We start from the raw sequence: 21,053 nt of genomic DNA, 5'->3' as shown, positions 1-21,053 counted from the left end.
CCCCGGCCCCCCGACAAGTTGAGATGATACTGTCCAGATATATTATCTGAAATGGTCTAATTTGATCATACAAAAAAATTTAACATCCTACCTTGGTTAGAAGTACTTGCGCCAAAAATGTTGAAAACTATTGATTGATTGATTGATTATTTTTGTTTTTGCGTAGTTCAAGAAACCATTTGGCGCACACCTTTCCAGTCAAGATAGGGTTTTAATTTTTTGTGTGTGTATTCTAGACATGTTTATCTCCATAATAACTGATATGCATGTTGATAACCAAATTAGGGATGGGCATATTACAATTTTTGTTAAAAAATCGAAAAAAGGTGAAATTTTAATCAATTGGCGCACCCTGAAAAAAAATTTTAAGAATTTTTTAAAAACTATTTTTGAAAATCTTGCAAAATTTTGCAACTTTCTGGCGACCTTGCATATCTGTACCAAAAGTGACCCTAAAAATGAACACCCCTACTATCTAGTATATACTTCCTACCGTGGGGCATAAAATAATATTTGAAGGGATAAACAAGTTTTTCATCACTTTCCTTTAATCCCTATCCATCCATTTTCTCATCATGCTTCCTATTAATTTTTTATCCACCCTTTCACCACCTCTCTATTTTCCTTTTAATAATATTTTACACACTTTTTAGAAAAGAAGTTTGCGTAATTATGGACACAGTCCAGAGTTAAATTTTACCAAATACCGAGAACAGAGGCCCTCTAGACGACTAGATGAGGATGGACGGAGGTCCTCTGGACGAATAGATGAGGCTAAACGTAGGCCCTCTAGCCGACTAGATGAGGATGGACGGAGGTCCTCTGGACGAATAGATGAGGATGAACGTAGGTCCTGTAGACGAATAGATGAGGATGAACGTAGGTCCTGTAGACGAGTAGATGAGGATGAACGTAGGTCCTGTAAACGAGTAGATGAGGATGAACGGAGACCCTTTAGAGGACTAGATGAAGATGAAGGATGTTTAGTGAGCGAGGATACAGAGGTTCAGGATGATGGAAGTGAATCTATTAGGTTCTCTCTCAATTTTGACTCTTGCCTAGTTCTTTTTTACATTTTTAACAATTTAAAAATTTAGAATTCATTACATTAAAGATGTTTTTACGATTTTTTATTATGAATCAGAGCGTGTGTCCGTATGAGATTTTTTTACAATTATTTAATTTTCCGGAAGAAAAACGTAAGAAAAATTCGACCGTAACTTAATCTCTCCTTTTAAGGTTGAATAGAAGGGAGGTTGAGGAGGAGAAGAGAATACAGGCAATGCGGAATATACAACTAAAGGAGAAGTTAAATAGGACGGAGGAGGAGGAGAGTACAGAGGAGTTTCGGAGGCACTGGGACATACAGTTGGAGGACAGTCGGAGGCAGAAATATCGGAGGGAACAGGATAGAGAATATGTTCAGGTAGTAATTTCTTATTAATTCATTTGTTCTTCATTACATTCGGTCATTAGTTCATCCTTTTATTTATCCTATTATTGATAAATTCACATATTCATCCTTCTATTCTATTATCAAATTACAATTACTTCTTCTTGCCGCCAATATTGAACAGTAAATAACAAATCTAGGATGAGTTAAAAAAAAGCCTCAAAAAAAGGGTTTTCAACGCGAGTGGATTTTACTTCCGGGACCTGTAATTTCCGCGCAATACGAGTACAATTGCGCGCAACCCTACTCAAAAAGCTTTGAAATCATTTCCCAAACAACTTTTAAAATTATTTTCCCTGTTTTAGAGCCTTCGCTCCGGTGTCGCTGAGCTTGAACCCGGAGAACTAGTTAGTCCTAGGAAGCATTTTATAAACATCCTTTCAGATCAATCAATCGATCAATCACCCTCGGCACTATCCTACCGAGGATCCCAGGACCGCTCTGCGACTTCGAGACTAAGTCCTGAAATTCAACTGGTTGAACCTGATAAACATCTTTCCTCTGGTTTAAAACCTAACTTTCTTTCTCACTCAGAATCCAACGCTAATACCGAACCTATTCTACAAATTCGGTCTCAAGGTTTTGAAACTCGGTCACAGAGTTACAAGACTCAGTCCCAGGGACTTAAATCTTGTGACACAGTGTTACGACGTCTGTTAAACCTAGCAGGAGGATACGCTGAACCGGGACATAAAGGGAATCAAGATCTATTAGTTAGGTTGGTTATAAATAATCATTATTTAATCTATCTTTACTTAATGAACTGAAAATATCTTTCTTTATCTAATCTTTGAATCTAATTATGGAAAAATTGAGCAAAAATGATGACGGAAGTTAAAAAAATGAAAATATAAATATAAAACAATGGAAAAATTGAATCCTTAAAGGGACAGACCGGCTATGTAATTTAGTTAAACTGAGTATGCAGTGTTGTGGAAATTTTTTTTAGGATTCATTTGAGACATAAAAAACGTTTCCACGATGTATAATTACTGAGTTTGAGTGCATAGTCTACGTTCAAAATCATGAATTTGGGTGGGTACATTTTCAGAATCGGTTTTCTTAAATTACTAAATAATGACGACGAAAAATTTTACAGTATAGGAACATATTTCTCAAAAGAAATTTGTTAATAAATCAATGCTAGAATCAATTATTCGTTTTCATCATTAAATTGAATTTCCTATTTTCTATGAATTCATTCGTAGATTTCTACAAATTCTTCAAATGTGGTCTTTTCAATATTAATTCCAGAAATCTGCAGAAAATCTTTGTGAATAATGAGAAACTAGAATAATGAGAAAATAGAAACTAATAATTGTACTTATGTTCGATGATAAGATTAATATTTATTTTCCCAACCTGTTCCTGAACGACTAATTAGTTTACTGTAGAATTTTGTTAACATTTTTTGTTGTCGTTATTTAATAATTTAAAAAAACAATTCTGAAAACGTATCCACCCAGAAGTACTGTTTTGAACACCGACGTTGCGCTCAAACTCAGGATTTGCAGATCTTTAAGAAGTATTAATGTTTCTCAAATGAATCCTAAAGAATTTGTCCACAACACTGCATACTCAGTTCAACTACCTTACATAGCCGGTCTGTCCCTTTAAGGATTAAATTTTTTCATTGTCTTATATATATGGACCGAATAATCAAATATTGGACTTAAAAGAGTGAATTGGACCTTTGAGATCTAATCTAATTCTAATTCTAAGGAATGGAGCTACTACTGATAGTTAAAATAACAGCAATTTAAGGTACCTGGTCATCCGACCTAAGGAAACAGACATAAGTGTTATCTGATCTGAGGGTTTTCTGACCTAAAATTATATACGACCCTAAAAAAAGGTTAGGGTGGGTGAAGTTGGAATTTGTGTTAGACAAAGATTAAATAAAGAATCGGGTTGAATCCAGTAAAACGAGTTAAACGAGCGGAAAGCTGAAACTGTCCAATATTTTCTCGATAATTTGGTCGGTTTCCTTTAGGTCGGTTTCCATAGTTTCAATTTTACTAGGGAGGTTTATGATGTCGAGGATGATGAGAATAATGGAAATGAAGTTGAGGAGGGAATACCATTGGTTCAACTACGACAACCTTTGCGGCTAGACGAGGATAAGGATGAAGTAATCTGTTGTGATGAAACCTCTCAGGATAATTCAGAAATCGAGATTTTGGAAAATGAAGCTGGACCACCTGCACCCTCAGTTACTTTTAAATCTAGATCTCAGCAAAGTACACATTTCCAGATTATTGGAAAGGAAGCTGGACCACCTCCACTCCCAGTTAATTTTAAATCTAGATCTCAGCCAAGTTCAGATTTGGAGATAATGGAAAATGAAGCTGGACCACCTCCACCACCAGTTACCTCTAAATCTAGATCTCAACCAAGTTCAGATTTGGAGATAATGGAAAATGAAGCTGTACCACCAACACCTCCAGTTACTTCTAAATCTAGATCTCAGCCAAGTTCAGATTTGGAGATAATGGAAAATGAAGCTGGACCACCAACATCTCCAGTTACTTCTAAATCTAGATCTCAGCCAAGTCCAGATTTGGAGATAATGGAAAATGAAGCTGGACCACCTCCACCCCCAGTTACCTCTAAATCTAGATCTCAGCCATGTTCAGATTTGGAGATAATGGAAAATGAAGCTGGACCACCTCCACCACCAGTTACTTCTAAATCTAGATCTCAACACAATTCAGATCTTAAGATAGTTGAAAATGAGGCTGAAACACCCCCAGTTACTTTTAAATCTAGATCTCAACCAAGTTCAGATTTGGAGATATTGGAAAATGAGATGGGACCACCTCAAGTTTCCGGTGAATCAATATCTCAGAAAAATACTAATTTGGATATTTTGGTAAATGAAACTGAACCAACTCCAATAACCACTGAATCAAGATCTCGGCATTATTCAGATCTTGAGATATTGGAATATGAAGCTGAACCCTCTCGAATTCCCTCTGAATCTATATCTCAACCTAGTTCAGATCTTGAAATTTTGGAAGACGACATCTCTACTGAATTTCAACACTACAGACGTAAAAAGAATCTGGGAATGCACGTATATGAAAGGACACCAGTGACCCAGGTCAGTAACCCCCACCCCCTAACTTGAATAAATATTTTCCTAGAAATAAAATAGGGTTTTATTATTAGGGGGGGGGGCAATTCTACAATTTGTGACACAAACTTTTGTACAGGCTGCGTTTGGTCGTAAAAATTGAGATAGATTATTTATCGAAGGGAGGTCAAAATGGAGGTCGGATATATGTTTCTTTATTAGTGCATGACTTCTGTGGAAGCAAAAAATATGAAAACATGTCTGATTAACTTAAGATAATTTAATTAGATGAAAAAAGTGGTATTTTCCCTTATTTCTTTCATTGAGGTCAAAATGGAGGTCAATGACCTCTGATCTCAAATTTTCTATCTATGTAGATGACCACAATTAGAGCCTGTATGCAAAATTTCAGCCTTCCATCTTAATTATTAGAACTAAAAGCAGCTTGTCCAAAATTTAATTGTCGAATTGCCCCCCCCCCTTTCAAAAATAATAAATATATGTATATTTTCTAGGAAGTCGTCACCCTTTCTGACTCTGATGATTCTGATCTGGGGAAGTATAGCCCTGGGCCTTAGAAGGGATAAAGAGAGAAAGAGAGAGTGGGACCATAGAGAAATAATGCGAATGCGATCAAACTTCTGGCTTGTGTAGTGTTTAAACGGTATCAGATGAAATTTATGGCAATGTAAAGTGTGAAATGGTTGTCGTTTTCTCAACACGGAAATAAAAAAGTATCACCGATAATTTTGTATCTTCTGAAAAATGCCTTATTATTATCAGTTCACAATTACAAAATTCTCTGCAATGGAATTGAGCCATTTCCTTTCCATAATAAAAAGAAATATAGAAAATGACAATCATTTTACTGTTTTCTGGTTAACTAAGTACACACATAAATTTTGATATGATAATACATTAAACCAAATGGTTATTTATATTTTTTTATATTGATACATATTCTATTTTGAAACATTTTACTCAAAGTAGTATATTTGTTACGCAGCTATTTTTCAGAGGTAAAATGTTAAGCTGGAACAGGATAAAGCTGGATCAGGCAGATTTCCTCTTCAAGCACTGTAGGTAATAAGGCCAAGTGAAACGGACGTTATACAACTTTTTAAAGAATGGGTTAGTCTCCTTCCGTTTTGCCCATGAATATATTTCAGTGGCAAGGAATTTTAACCCCTATTTTATTGAATGATGGGTTGTCTCCTAATAATAATAATAATAATAATAGTATTAATAGGTGTATTTCCATAAAGGTGCCGGATGGTTGGGATGTCCTATTTGATGAAGGAGGGGGAGGTCCCTGCCTTCATTTTTGGTTCAAATCTTCCAATTTTTTAGCTGCACGCCAAATTTGTGTTCGAATTTGCTAAAATATAATAAATTTGGACACTATGACCTCTAATGACCTTTAATGACCTTGACAAATAGGACATCTCCACCATCCCCTTTAAAACTTCGGCCATAAATCTTCCATGAAATGCCTGTTATTTTAAATATGATTTTGTCTTGTTTTTTTTATTTCAGTCCATTTTCTTTCTCATCTTTCCTTAGATAGATGCTGAAATAGATAAAGATACCCCTCGAGGGCCATAGGGTAAACATTAAAAAAATCTCCTCCCTTCTAAGCATAAGAGTCTAAATTTTTGACAATAGGAAAGGTACTGGGAAGGGAGGGGTACTAATTGTAATTTTTAAAAGTAAATTTTCCTAATTCAATATATTGATTTGTTTAGATCCGAGGATACATACAGCTTCTATCTTACTGACATGGTTTATATTTATCAGGTGATATAATCAATCAATCAACCAATCAATAAATCAACCAATCAACCAATCAATAAATCAATTTTCCATGCAATCGATTAATTAACATTACCCATTAACGAACTATAATTAACTTCGACAATCTAAATAAATACATTAAATTTAATAATCTTTAAAATTTGAACCGAATCATTTTCAGGAAATCTTGAGTCAGGATGAGATCAATTCGAGGCTACAGGAGCTGAACCCTGATCTAGAAGGTTGAGAACCAGAAAACTATGGAATGAATGTCGTCTTTGTTCCTAATTTTACTAAAGAAATGTTGCCAAGGAATTTTTGGTTTACAATTGTTACAACTCAAAAAATGGGTACTTTGATCTAGATTTAGTTTAGTTGCAAAATACAAAGCCTTTCGTGACATTTCATACATAATAATAAAAACACGACGGGGAACTCCAGTGATTATTGGTTCTCACTCTAGATCTAAGAACACTTTTTTACCCTTAAGAATTTCAAATTCAGTTTTTCAAAAACTTGACAGAGACAGCTGTAAGCGCAATTTCAAGTGACCTTGCATCCCGATTCACAACAGTACCTATAGAACTTTGACTGAAACTGTATTGGAGATTAAATAATCTAGATTTTTAAAAGAAAAAGTATTATATCATATCTGTTCGGTTCCATAGTAGTAAACCTATCTTCCAATTCTAATATTTCTAATATCCAGAAAATGATTTCTTCTATAAATGAAGACACGATATTGTTCAGTAGATTAAGACAACCCAATACAATACCTTCTCCCCATCTAAAAAAAAACTCAGGGCACATTTAACACGCTGTATCTCAATAACTTGAAAAACGAGCAAAATCATAAGAAATTGGTAAACAAACTAAACTAAACTAAATTAAATTAAGGAAACAATCACACCACATGCATTACTTTCAAATTAAGAACCAATTTTTACTTTTAAAATGTTTTTTTTTTAATATTTTAACATTAGAAAAATAAAAAAGCGTTAGTCAGAACAAGAGCATAAAACTTATTTGCAACCTTTCATAATGTGAACTGTTCCAACTTAAAATAGTCGGATTTCACCAGAATTATTTTTTGATATAATTTCTTGGGTATGTGCCCTATGTGCCCATGGAACCTCACAAATATGATATAATAATAATCTTATGAGGATAAAAATGTAATAATGGAATTCTTAAACTCGATGAAATAATCTTGATGCATTCTTTAACTCAGGCCTGTGGCCTTCGTTAAAGAATGCATCAAGATTATTTCATCTCGTTTAAGAATTTCCATAATTACTTTTTTTTCCTCATAAGATTATCATATTAGGTCATCCGTATTGAGTTCACGCCGCGCAGTACACTAGTATACACTTCAATTCACTGAGATTTATGTCAGGTTTAAAGGGTACCATTGTAAATTGGGGTCGCCTGGAATTATGATTACATTCCCTTTAAGTTGTTTTTTATTGGTTTGACTTTTCTGTAGAAACATGGGATTTATTATTAAGGATTTAGTGCTGAAGATGTGGTAAAGGATGTCTGTGCAGCTGTACTCAATAATAACAGTTTAACCAGAACTATCAAAGGAACATTGCATCAATCAATTAATCAATTAATCAATCATGTAATCATTTTTTTACCTATCTAACCTATGTTTTTATTTTTAACCTAATGTCATAAAATAAAGGATTGGAGAATCCACATGTGCATTGTGGCAGGCATAAATTATGTTCTTGTTGATTATATATTGTAACGGGTAACATTTAGTCAACATTTTTTAACCCATGGTCACCATTTGTCAGCATTGGTCCTCAATCTCATTGACTGTGTTAAGAGGATGTTTATGAGTTTAGCTTGAGTTGGGATAACGATGGTATCCCATTAGTCTGGACTTTTTATCTCAGGAAAACTAACATTGTAATGTATATATCTAAAAAATCAGGTAAAATCCAGACCAACTAAGGCCTAGAAACAGGTTTTTTCTTATAGAAACCTTAAAACAGCAGTCTTGGTTGATACCTATTTAAAGCCTTCCTAAACCAGTTTGAAACCAGTCTATAAGCACTTTAAAAACCAGTCTGAATCCAGGAAGACCAGTTAAACCAGTTAAATCCTCTTTGTATCCGTTTTAATCTATTTTTAAACCAGTCAAATCAGTTTCATACCAGTTCAAACCAGTCAAGTCAGTTTTAACCAGTTAAATCCAGTTTTGTCCAGTTTAAACCAGTTTAAAATTATTTTGAAGCACAGCATTTTTAACCATTGAAAAATGGCAAAAACTGGTATGAAACTGGTTTAAAACTTGGTATGAAACTGATATGAAACTGGTATGAAAAGGGTATGAAACTGGTATGAAACCAGTAGGAAACGTTCCTTCCCGGTTCATAGGAAATGTTTCCTATCCGTTTCCTACTAGTTTCATTGGAAACGTTTCCTACACAAGTAGGAAACTGGGTTTAAAGTTTTAACTAAGGATAGTTTTAAACCCCAATGTTTGAATATCAGTAGAAGAGGGACGGCTAAAATGTTCTCCGAGATATTTACGAATCAGATAATCCAATCAATAGGTAAATAAACAATATAAAACTAGAGTGTTACAAATTGTATTGAATTTTCCCCATGCTTTATTACCCTTAAAAGGAATGAAGAGACCAATTTTGAATCACAATTAGAGGTAGCAACCTCTTCCACATTCCACAAGCTTTAAAACCACATATTTGATCTGAATAGATTTGATATGAACATTACCCATTGGTTGTTTCTGTTGAATTTTGGACTAATAATTGATTGTTAAGATGGATTGTTGGAAGAAAGGAAACAGCTGTTCAAGATTATTCGAGATAAGGTAAACTTTTTTGGGGTTTATTCGCTGAAAATTTTATGGTAAAAATGATTTTTTGGCTGTAATTATCAAAAAGAATGAAAAACTTGCCGTTGACGACCCATGGTTAATTNGGGCCCGCCTGGGGATTAATTCTGAAAAATGTACACCCATGCATAAGCAAAAAAAAAATAAAGTAGTCCAAATAAATTTTTTTTTGTTTTAAATTTCTAGGATTTAGAGTTGGGTGAGTATAAGAATAGTGGAGTAAAGATTACCAGACCTCAGCTTAAAACAGAACGGTTTAAGGAGGAGAAGTTTTTAACCAACCCACTCCCAGCATCATCCAGGTATTGTTTTGGTCGGCTCAGTTCTAATACTGATCACGTCCTACTTGCAACAACCTTAATATGAAATTGTGGAAGATAACGTTATGTTTAATTCTGATAATTTCTCCATCTTTTATAAAAACAAGACTTGTGGAAAAATCCTGAATAAAAATAAACCGTTAAAAACATGAATATCTAATTCATACTTGATCAGACAAAGCTTTTAAGGATACCGTGGTATATCGGGATTTACTATCTATAATTGAAGGGTTACTTGAAATGACCTTTAAAGAGACTGTCATTTAAAGTGAACCTCCATTTAAAGTGAACCTCCATTTAAAGTGAACCTCCATTTAAAGTGAACCTCCATTTAAAGTGAACCTCAATTTAAAGTGAACCTCCATTTAAAGTGAACCTCCATTTAAAATGAACCTCCATTTAAAGTGAACCTCCATTAAAGTGAACCTCCATTTAAAGTGACCCTCCATTTAAAGTGCCTCTCCATTTAAAGACTTTCAAACCCGATTCACTCTTTAAATCTTTATCTTAAAATTGATTACTTTCAATCGTTGTTCTTCCATATAAGTTATTTGCGGATTTATGCTGCAGGGACCACAAAGAAAGAACTTTTATTTGAAAAAGAACATAATTGAATTGAACGCTTATATTTTTAATTAATAAATATGTTTTCTGTTAAGGTCCGGTCTTGAAATCCTCTGTAGTTCGGACACTCTTAACCTCATTCAAAGGATTACAGAAAACAATTCTGATGTTACTAAACCGGATACAGACATCTCCAAACAGGAAACAGCTTTGAAGCGTCCACTAAAGCCCGTGAAAACAAGCCCTGAGCCCTTGCAGATAAAGAAAGAAGGATTTAAAAGATCTGTGATAACGATTAACATGAAAAAGTCAGAGCTTAAGAAAAAATTGCGTAAACTGTGATGTCCTACTAGTTCTTAAAGATATCCTGTGATAATACTAGTTGCCTATGTGTATAACTTAAAGTAACTTCAGATTAAGAATTTTTGTTTTAAAACTTACAAAATTGATTGTGTTTGTGACTGTCAAATATGTTCTTTTTTAATATGTTTGTCCATGAATTATTTAAATTTCTTCAATGTTGCACGAAACTTGATAAAGTACGTGTTGTGTATTTCAGGTGATAATGACCCGACCGCGGGCAGTACCGGTTCCACGCCTATACAAGGTTGCCGCGTCTGTTTATCAAGATTTTAATGCAGGGAAGGACAGTGTCAAGAATCTAGTATACCAAGCCAGGTAATTTCTAAAGTGTTATTCGCATTCGCTAAAAATCTGTTAAATTCAGAGAGTATAAGACACCTAGCGGCCAAAAAATTGTCTTCCCATGTTTAAAAATTTGAAAATAATAATGTTTAAAAATGAAATAAATTAATATTTAAAATAATATTACACTATACTCTTAAAGGAGGCCGGTCAACCCTCTCAAAATTTTACAAAAGATTACAGTTTTTCGTATTATTCAACTTTTTATAAAGTTTCTAATATTTTTTTTAGTGATATAAAAATATTTATAAGTTTTACTAGTTTGAATTTTTGTAAAAAACAACATGAACAAGGAAAGCCAATGTTGAACAGGATCAAATTGTTAATTTTTTTTCGTTAATGTTTTCTCAACAAGCTCTAGGATGGCCATTTTAGGTATTAATGTCAGAGTTACTGTTGAAACCAAAATAAAAATATAAGATCCTATAAAACAAAGTTATAATGTTAAATATGAAAGGGAAATTTTAAGTTATAAGCTAAAGGGTTTTGTTCTGAGATGTTGGATGGGTCAATCTGCTGAAAAATCCAGAGATGATTTCAAGGATGTACATGGAGAGGAAGACTTAAGCCACCCAAATTTACCAGATTTAGTTCTGCGCAGAAGCATTTTTCGAAGTGTCTTCTTTATAAACAAAATACTTTAAAATTAAGTTAAGCACTTCAGAATAATATTAAGAATGATTTGAGTTTGGAATGCGGTATATCAACTCCGGGAATTAACCTGAAATATCCGCCCTTGGTATTAAACATTTTCAACCATTGCATTTCCTTCTTATACAGACGCTAAAGATAGAAGTAAAGTTATAAAACATTCATTCATCCTCGTCTTCTAATTCATTAAATGGAAAATTGCCAATATTCAGACGCTTAGATTGAAGTAAAATTATAAAACATTCATCCTCGTCTTCTAATTCATTAAATAGAAAAATTGCAAATAGAGAAAATTTCTTTGAAAGAGAACTTTACAATAATCTGGAAAATAATTTTTACTTGATTTTTTAGAAATTTTTTTTAATCTTGATAACTAATTATTTATATTATAGGGACAAACATCCGAACTTAAAGGCAATATTTGCGCTGGTTATGGAGGCTTTAAACCACACCAAGGCTATTGAAGCAGCAACCAATAAGGTTTGTTCATTCCAAATCTGCTCATTCATTACTTATGACCGGACAGACAAACAAACATACAAACAGACAAACAGACAAACTGCTTAGAGCTTTTAAACCAAGCTAAAACATTTCCATAGTTCTACCGAGTGTCTCCTTTAAAAATTTGAGGCAAATCGTTCCTGAGGTTTATGGACATACACTATAGACAATAAACATATATATAGACATATAAAAAAGTTTTTTTTTTCCATTTAGATTGAGTTATTTACTAAAGAGCCAAGATTTCAGAAAGAACTGGCTTTTGTACTTATCACAGGTAACTCGTTTCCATTTCTACCAAATGCATATTGGTAAAAATACGTACTTTTTTATTATTATCTAAACTACCTGGAACAAAAAATGATTTTATTGAGTGTCAAAGTATGACATAGAAAGATAGAAACACCAAAGATTGTCTTCGTACTGTAAGAAAAGGTGCACATTTTTTAAAATTTGTTTTTATTTAAGGTAAATTGTGGAAAGAAAAAGTGGTTTTATCAAAAGCATATAAATAATTTATTTATTAAAAATGATTAGAAAAAAAGGCATTCACAAGAAATTCTATAAAATAAAACGGGACGTCGAATGTGAAATTTCGATGTTACACAGGGTTACCCACAAAGAATCAGACTGTAAAGACGACCTGAAACTTTTAAAATATGACGATTTCCAGGTTGAATTGAATCTTTGGTCGTAAATGTAGTTTTTAAATGGCTTATTTAATGATTTGGCAAAGAACAAAATCTGTTTACAGTTGCAGGGGGTTATAAATATAAGGAAACAGACAGTGCAAATACCGTACAATCGTCTCTGAAGTCTCATTCTTTGTGAATCCCCCTGTAGTTTCAAATTTAGAAAATTCAAGAAAACAAATATTTAAGAATTGTTGTTTGGGAAGAAGGTTCTTCCCGGGAGAAGTATACCTGTACTAACCCTGCAGAAATATAAAAATCAACTAGAAAATAATCTGAAAGGTAAACGGGAAACTTAAGCTTTTAATTTCGAACAATTTAAAATCCAACAAGACAAAAAAAGGGAAATGAATTTTTTTTTACCCCAATTACAAGGAACTTAAACACAAAGAAAAATTTATTTTGACTTTTTTCTGGTTAAAAATATGCGAGAAATACTTTTCAAAATCTATGAAAACAACAAAAAAAAAACTAAAATATAATTAAAATCAATATTATGTTGAGGGTTTCGCATTATTCAGGAATCTTGGAACACAAACGGGGGGTCTATAAATAGACTAGCTTGGGTACCCAGCATTGCCCAGGTTACTCCTTGTTACTTCTGCCGTTTACCCGCACGTTGTTGATTTTACCGGGAAACTAAATTAGACTCTCAAAACCAAGCTAAGAACATTCCCGTGGTTCTCCCTAGTTCCCCAATCAAAATTTGAAGCAAATCGGTCTAGGGGTTCATGCGTTATGATCTGGCATACACAGAAATAAACAGACAAACTGAGATTACAACTTTATAAACAGAATATATATATATAAATGAAAATGTTTTAAGGATTGGAGAACCTATCAGGGCGGGAGAAGAATAGGTTTCCTAAATACGCGAGGGTCAACTCACTCTGCAACAGTTTACACAGGTATAAATTTGATAACTGCCCCCTTCCCCCCTCCAGTTCGGTAAAAAAGGCCTTCTAAGCTTTTTTTTACATCTTTGTTGAATTTTCACGTTGCCTTTATTTTGTACTCTTCAAGTTAGAATTCAGAAATAAAACAGAAGTAAACAATAAAGCTCATTAAAGTTGTGAGGAGAAATATTTTTAACAAGCGTGTTTTAGCCAAAAAAAACTTTAATCGATTGATTTTTTTCCAATTTACAGGGTTATATATTTTGCCCCAGTTTTCTACCATGAACTTTTTCAGTTCTCGAAAATAATTTTGCAAAATATACATTTTAGGGTGGCACGTGATCTGAGGGAAGATGGTTGGTTAGAAGTTATGTATGATAAAAAGAAAACAACATATGCTAGGTTAGAAAACATTTATATATTTGAAGATTATTGACAAAATGACTTAAAGGGACTGTAGAATTAATTTCAAGTGACCGTTCATGCCGACTCTCAATAGTAACCCTAAAAGTGTTGTCTGATCAATAATAAACGAATATCCATGTTTTTGTTTATGAAAACGAATTATTTTCAATCTTGGGTTCTTTTTAAAGTTTGAATATAAACACTTATCTAGGAACCTAGGTACCTTGGATGAGAGTAGTTACCTTGAGGATTATTGTCCTACTTCTCTAGGTACCTGGATATGGTAGCAGGGTTGGATGAGAGTAGTAACCTAGTGGATTATTATCCTACTTCTCTAGATACCTGGATATGGTAGCAGGGTTGGATGAGAGTAGTAACCTAGTGTATTATTATCCTTCTTCTCTAGGTACCTGGATATCGTAGCAGGGTTGGATGAGAGTAGTAACCTAGTGTATTATTATCCTTCTTCTCTAGGTACCTGGATATGGTAGCAGGGTTGGATGAAAGTAGTAACCTAGTGTATTATTATCCTACTTCTCTAGATACCTGGATATGGTAGCAGAGTTGGATGAAAGTAATTACCTTGTGGATTATCATCTAGAAAATGTTCTTGTATTCCCCCCTAAATCCCAGCTCTACGATCATAATCTAGTTAAGGTAAACTTTTTAAAATTATCATCAAAGAACGATACTCTTAACTTATAGTTGGCCATTGAAGAAAACAGGGGACGTTGACCTTTAGAAAGGAACTGATTACACACCTTGAACTCTTATTTTCAAATACCTATAATCCTTGCAACCTTATGGTGTAAGTAAACCTTTGATATTTTAAGCTTTGACTATGTGAGTTAGCAGAATTCATGCATAAAAAGTCTACGGAGTCAGATCTAGAAACTCTTGTATTGTAGATATCGAGATCAATGCTTGATCTTCTTTTTTTAATTTATAGATATATTTAATTTTTATATGATATCCATGAAAGTGTCGAAAATTCAACCAATCAGAAATCGAACAGCTAATCAAAAGCCGGGAAATTTGGCGCGCAACCTATGAGAGAACTCTCATTATTGAACCCAGATGTAATATCCACAGTGGATATCGAGATTAAGGGAACGGGATTAAGGTATCCAATAAAAGAGTTTAGTTTCTTTTTTATTAAGACAGTATTTACACTTTTTGCTCTAGGATGGTTCTTTGCTGCTTCAAGACAAGGCCAGCTGTTTACCTGTTCATGCATTATCTCCCCCTCCAGGCAGTGTAGTGCTTGATGCGTGTTCAGCTCCAGGCATGAAAACCAGTCAGGTATTGTATAAAATTGCGTAAACAATTCTAACCTGGAAGCCCATACAACCTCATACATATAACCCCCCCCCCCCCCTCCAGGCAGTCTAGTGCTTGATAAATGTTCAGTTCCAGGTATGAAAACTAGTCAGGTATCCTCCCCCCCTCCTCCAGGCAGTGTAGTGCTTGATAAATGTTCAGTTCCAAGCATGAAAACTAGTCAGGTATCCTTATCTCCCCCTCCAGGCAGTGTAGTGCTTGATGCATGCTCAGCTCCAAGCATGAAAACTAGTCAGGTATCCTCCCCACCCCATCCAGGCAGTGTAATGCTTAATGAACGTTCAGCTCCAGGCATGAAAACTAGTCAGGTATACCCATTCCCCCAGGCAGTGTAGTATTTGATTCAATCAATCTCAGTTATGATATCTTAGATTCCAAATTTATTTGTGAAAAATTAGTTATTTTCAGATTAGCTTGATTTTTATACCTCTTACCCTTGTTCCAATGTTTCTTAACTTTAGTGATTGGCCGAGTACTAGCACTCGTGAGTACTAAATTTTTCTTTAATTTAGATTGCAAGTTTGGTGTGTGGAGACTGGGTTGCCGCTATGGGGGGTTCACCACCCCCAGGAGCAAAGGTATTTTGCACTCCACCCCCAAAAAACAAAAACAAAAACAGAAGTTAAAATTGCAACATTAAGATATCTTTAAATTAGGTTGTAGCAGTGGAGCGAAGTACCAAACGATGTGGTCTACTCAAACAAATATTACAAAAGTAAGACAATACCCTTTCTCAATTTATCATTAGTTTGATCTGGAATATGATAAATTTTGGCGATGTACTTGTTTGCCTGTGTTGTAAAGTGTCAATATCTCCATAATTGGTAGATCTATTAATAGAACTTGTAAATTTTTAAAAATAATTTTGATCTGTTATTTATCATAATAAGCTGAGTTCTACTTTTAAATGTTGTAAAGGAGTAGGGCAGATTGTGTGTGTAAGGTTATAAATGCTGATTTCTTGGAAATACAACCTCAGGATTACAGGTCAGTAAATATTATATTCATCAATTTATTATTTTCATTTTCGTCTTGGTAAAATGTTTTTTTTTTTTTGAACGGTACCCTTTAAAGCTAAAGATGATCAAGTATGAATTAGAATAGATATAAATTGTTTTATAATTTCAAAATTGATATTTTTTAATTGTTAACTGTTTTTCTCTACGAGAGTGGCTTCAAACATTTACACTGCTGGAAAACCTGCAGGAAATATAAGAAGTAATTACTTTCAAACCTAGAAAAAACAATAATATCTTCTATATCATCGATCAGATAAAGGTTTTCTTGGTACCTTTGGGAATAGGACATTTCCATCTTTGCATGGAGCAGGGGCGTATTCAGGAATTTGTCCAGTGGGGGGGGGGGGGGGGCTTAATTTTTTTTATCTATCCATGGGGGGGCTCAGCACCCGTTGGGGTCTGAAAACCCCCTGAAAGATTTCACAGGTCCAGGTGGGCTTAGCCCCCATAACCCCCCCTGAATACGCCTTTGGCATGGAGTGTCACTTTAAATTCTATTGATTGGATGTTTTGAGCCTTGATATTTACTGAATGATATTTGACTGGCTATTATTATTATTACCTATCTATCTATTGATCTGAGTTAATTCATTTATTTAATTGATTTGTTGAATTAGATAAATTGATTTATTCAACTGATTTTAGTTTTAATTGATTTATTCAACTGATTTTAGTTTTAGTTGATTTATTGATAGAATTTGTGCCTTTGAATAATTGGTCATTCTTTGACTTTTTAAACTTTATTTCGATGAAATCTCCAAGTTTTCAATCATTTCTAAATTCTGACAATTTTGTAATCAAAGATTTGCCCGGAATTAGGCTGAGGACCTACGGAAAACCTAATAACAATCACCGGGTCTAAATAATATTTCAGTAAATGTTAAGGAATAGTTTCGCATGGCTAATGCAGTTGTATTCTTGCATGTTGCCAAATGTTCCACAGTCCACATGGTTATTGCAATTGTGTTTCCGCATGTTGCCAAGTGTTCCACAATCCACATGGTTATTGCAATTGTGTTTCCGCATGTTGCCAAGTGTTCCACAATCCACATGGCTATTGCAATTGTGTTTCCGCATGTTGCCAAGTGTTCCACAATCCACATGGTTATTGCAATTGTGTATCCGCATGTTGCTAAGTGTTCCGTATACATGGTTATTGGAGTTGTTTAATGTGTTTACGCATTAAGCCAAGTGAATGTGGTTATTAGTAGACATATTTTAGATTTAAACCTGTTCCCTTAACTTCCCTCTATGTAAAGTAGTTGCAAATAATTATAATATTTTTAGAAATTACTAGCTAAAGGGCCCGGCGTTGCCCGTGAAAAAAAATATTTGAAGAAAAAAATAAAAAATTTGAAAAAAAGTTCTATTTTTTAGCCTTTAACACCCCTTTGCCACCCATGAGTGTTCACAAAAAATTTCAGATATTATTTTGTTTTATTTTCCAGTGATGTTGAATATATAGTCCTTGATCCTTCTTGTAGTGGAACAGGAATGATAAACAGGTGAAATTTTATTTTATTTTATTAATAACAGGGTTATTTATTTTCCTGAAATATCATCTCTTTTGAAAACATATTTTCTCCCGGAACTCTAGTATGTTTGGGCGGAGCGTAAAAAATTCTGTGGGTAAAAAGTATGTCCCCAGATCTTCAAAATTTATAAAAATAGACTGTGCACTGCACCCCCAGATTTGTACAAGAAATTTAGTCTTTTTGGCATTTTCTAATCCTATATCCTTGCAACCTGATGTCATAGACCCAAAATATTTCAAGAAATGAATTCTATTAGATCAAATGATCTTAAGTTTGAAATAGAAAAGGTTTTATTTAACCATTAGGTTGTAAAGATATAGAGATAGGTATTCAAAATTTGAGTTTATTGCAAGGACTGAGTTCCTTATCTCAAATATTCTAAAATCAATAACTATACTGATAATGCTATTGATAAAATTACGATAAAATAAACAACAAGATAACAATGCTTGCCCAAAGGAATAACAAAAGTTCTCATTTTTACTTAATTCATTGAGACAAAAATATTAAGCAAATAGTAAAGTCAGTATGGGTATCTGAAATTGTTTAAGTACTGGGCGTTCCACGAAACTTGACATTAGGAAGACTTGCTTTTTATTACTACATTTTCAGAATTTCGTTCAGATTTCAAGTTATTAAATAAAACCAAAATTGTCGAAATTTAAACAAAAATTTTCAAATCTCATAAAAAGTTAAAAGCACAGAAAAATGCAGACCATATTTTTGGAAATATCAGGAATAAGGGAATATTGTGAATATTATCTCCAGAATGTTACTTCTAAAATTATGTATACCAATTCTCAATGCAGCAAATTATAAATTGTTTCAAAAACCACCTAAGCACCATTAAGTCGTGTTTCCAATGTCAAGTTTCTTGGGACACCCTGTGGTTATAAAGTATTTAAAACCTGATAATTATTAGGAATAGTCTAGAAGATCAGGCCCCGACACTTGAATCATTGCAGACTTTTGCCAATAGTCAGGTACATTATTGAGACTTATTAGAACCACTAGAAATTAGCTGACTCAAAACAAGATTGGAATTAAAGATCGTTCTTGGATGTCCGGACTTCAGTAATAATCGTTTTCTAACGTTTGTTTATTTTACATAACATTATTAAACCTGTTCATGAGCGGTCTAAATACGTAACATTAAAATGAAGGCCAACCTTTTTTACAGCCTTGCATGTAATCACTTTTGACAATAACATAACATTATACACTAATAAAACGATCCAAATAGATTGTTAATTACAATAGATGGCAATTCGTAGTATTTGTACACTTTCAGTACAGCTGTATTCTTACATCACAAGTGTCAACTCAATATCGTGTCCGACAAAATTATTAATAATAGTGATAATTTTAGAATAAAGAGCTTATCTTACAGTGAAAAAGGTGCAATTTTATGTGTTATTTATTTTCTGTTTTTACACTTTTTATTTAATCTTGAAAGACATGTCAAATAATGTGAGAAAATTTCGTTTTCTTTGTTATACTTGACACTTGTGACGTCGTGTATAATTGATCCATTTCTCTGTTGCCACCTATTGTACTTGATAATCTATTTGAAACGATATAACTTTTCATTAAGTTGATATTTTAGATAAGACTGCTAACTCATGCATTAAGTTTCCCCAGTGTTAAACGATTGGTTTATTCCACGTGCGCTGTTTCAAGGTGGGTTGTTTCATATGTCTGTCTGTCTGTCTAGCTATATATATTATATCTGGTTGTCTGTCTATCTACAGGGTGTCCCACATCATATTAGACCGAGAACGGGTCTAAATTACGATTTTCGGGACTAATCAGAAAATTTAATTAGAATTTATCATTTTGAAAAATAATATAAGGCTTATATAAGAATTTTCTTGCGGAAAATGACAAGTTTTTCGAGTATTAAAGATTTATTTTGTCGTTAAAGATTGAAGATAATCTAATATGATATGGGACGCTCTGTATCTATCTATCTATCTATCTATCTATCTATCTATCTATCTATCTATCTATCTATCTATCTATCTATCTATCTATCTATACACCACCATTCATAAAATTCAAACTCATATTCAGTTAATCTTTGGTCGAGTTAAAGCAAGGTATCACATTTGAAATCTGTTTATTTGTTTTTGTTTATATATTGTTACTTTTATCTTTTAATTCTTTTAAATAAATCTTAAACATTTATTATTCAAGTTTCTTATTTTGTATGTTTTTATAGAATATGCCCTGAAGATGGTTAAATAAACCGAAAATTTGGCAAAAAGAGTTTTTGTTTTACGGATCTGAGAGTGTTAGATTTAGAAGAATTGTATCTATCTATCTATCTATCTATCTATCTATCTATCAATCTATCTATCTATCTATCTATCTATCTATCTATCTATCTAGAGAGGAGAATGAGGGTGTAATTGAGCATGTTCTAAAAGAAAGAGAGGATTGGAGAACTTGCATTGTTTTACCCAGGTGTTAAATCTTTTTAAACCTTTCAGTGGCGAGGAGTGTCGACCCATTTCTCATTAAACGATCGGTTGTCTGCTAACAATATTCATTTTAGAAAAACATTTATTATGATTATAACAAGCAGACACATTTTATTATGAGACTAATGATAAGTAGGACTTTTCCTGATATTGTCTCCAAATCTACTCGTTTTAGGATTTGTTTCATCATGTTGATGAATTCTAATCTTGATAAGGAAGACTTTCAATAAATATACAATATATATACTTTGCTTGTCTGTTTGATTGTATGTATCCAATAAACGTCAAAACGGCTGAACTGACCAGGCCCAAATTTTGTATGGGACCTGACATGACAAAAGGGAAGGTTTATGATTGGCCCGAATTCCGATCTTTTTAAATCCACGAAAAAAATCGATAAATCTGTAAAAAAAAATTGTCATTGTTTGATGATTAAGAGTAAATGCTGCAGATAGAGCTAGTAGTAAAAGTTAAAATCGTAGAAGAGTGTTCTGGAAGCCTAGTTATGATAAATATTAATGTTTTATTGTAAAAGTTGGGAGCGGCGAGGAGAAGGGGAGATCGGAAATAATTTCCTGCGCGCTGAACCTACATCTGATCTCTGTAATGGATTCTTTGTAGCTGTGCTGGAACGGTCAACTTGTACATCAACCAAGGAATTGGCAAATTTCAAGTTTAAAATCATGGGGGAGGGGGGGGTGAGGTATCATATCATAGGTTTTTTGGCGTTCTGATTCCATTCTGATACC

General features: G+C 33.5%; 3 protein-coding genes across 6 annotated transcripts in view; all 3 read left to right on the top strand.

The window, feature by feature from the left end:
* Positions 1-5,547, top strand: part of LOC111696781 (trichohyalin) — a 14,913-nt gene extending 9,366 nt beyond the window's left edge. The window contains exons 14-19 of one of the 2 annotated variants that reach the window (XR_002764154.1): positions 654-1,033; positions 1,240-1,426; positions 1,759-2,171; positions 3,476-4,556; positions 5,045-5,217; positions 5,418-5,547. Coding sequence is in view for 1 of the 2 variants with exons in the window: in XM_023466508.1 (XP_023322276.1) it covers positions 654-1,033; positions 1,240-1,426; positions 1,759-2,171; positions 3,476-4,556; positions 5,045-5,107 (2,124 nt within the window). In the remaining variant the exon portion in view is untranslated. Of the gene's footprint in view, positions 1-653; positions 1,034-1,239; positions 1,427-1,758; positions 2,172-3,475; positions 4,557-5,044 lie in introns of both variants that reach the window. The other variant, XM_023466508.1, reaches the window with a different exon arrangement.
* LOC111696784 (uncharacterized) lies at positions 5,537-10,635 on the top strand. 2 transcript variants are annotated; one of them, XM_023466515.1, is made up of 9 exons: positions 5,537-5,612; positions 6,275-6,326; positions 6,505-6,565; positions 7,832-7,909; positions 8,158-8,227; positions 8,832-8,890; positions 9,119-9,168; positions 9,379-9,494; positions 10,172-10,635. In XM_023466515.1, the coding sequence occupies exons 1-9, from the start codon at positions 5,554-5,556 to the stop codon at positions 10,416-10,418; spliced, it is 792 nt and encodes a 263-aa protein (XP_023322283.1). In that variant the 5' UTR covers positions 5,537-5,553; the 3' UTR covers positions 10,419-10,635. The 2 variants fall into 2 exon arrangements, with proteins under 2 accessions (XP_023322283.1, XP_023322282.1); XM_023466514.1 differs by having other exon boundaries at positions 8,829-8,890.
* On the top strand, positions 10,635-21,053 carry LOC111696782 (probable 28S rRNA (cytosine-C(5))-methyltransferase). 2 transcript variants are annotated; one of them, XM_023466510.1, is made up of 17 exons: positions 10,635-10,754; positions 11,825-11,912; positions 12,150-12,210; positions 12,815-12,907; positions 13,452-13,533; positions 13,852-13,923; positions 14,469-14,583; positions 15,112-15,228; positions 15,780-15,845; positions 15,924-15,982; positions 16,186-16,254; positions 17,735-17,791; positions 18,744-18,804; positions 19,428-19,501; positions 20,213-20,287; positions 20,480-20,519; positions 20,840-20,960. In XM_023466510.1, exons 1-17 carry the CDS (start codon positions 10,642-10,644, stop codon positions 20,873-20,875), a joined length of 1,278 nt encoding a protein of 425 aa, XP_023322278.1. In that variant the 5' UTR covers positions 10,635-10,641; the 3' UTR covers positions 20,876-20,960. The 2 variants fall into 2 exon arrangements, with proteins under 2 accessions (XP_023322278.1, XP_023322277.1); XM_023466509.1 differs by lacking the exon at positions 20,480-20,519 and having other exon boundaries at positions 20,840-21,053.

Source organism: Eurytemora carolleeae, unplaced genomic scaffold, assembly GCF_000591075.1.
Source record: "Eurytemora carolleeae unplaced genomic scaffold, Eaff_2.0 scaffold108, whole genome shotgun sequence".
Lineage (NCBI taxonomy): Eukaryota > Metazoa > Arthropoda > Copepoda > Calanoida > Temoridae > Eurytemora > Eurytemora carolleeae.
The sequence above is the reverse complement of the archived record's forward strand: the minus strand, read 5'-3'. Positions and strand labels throughout refer to the sequence as shown.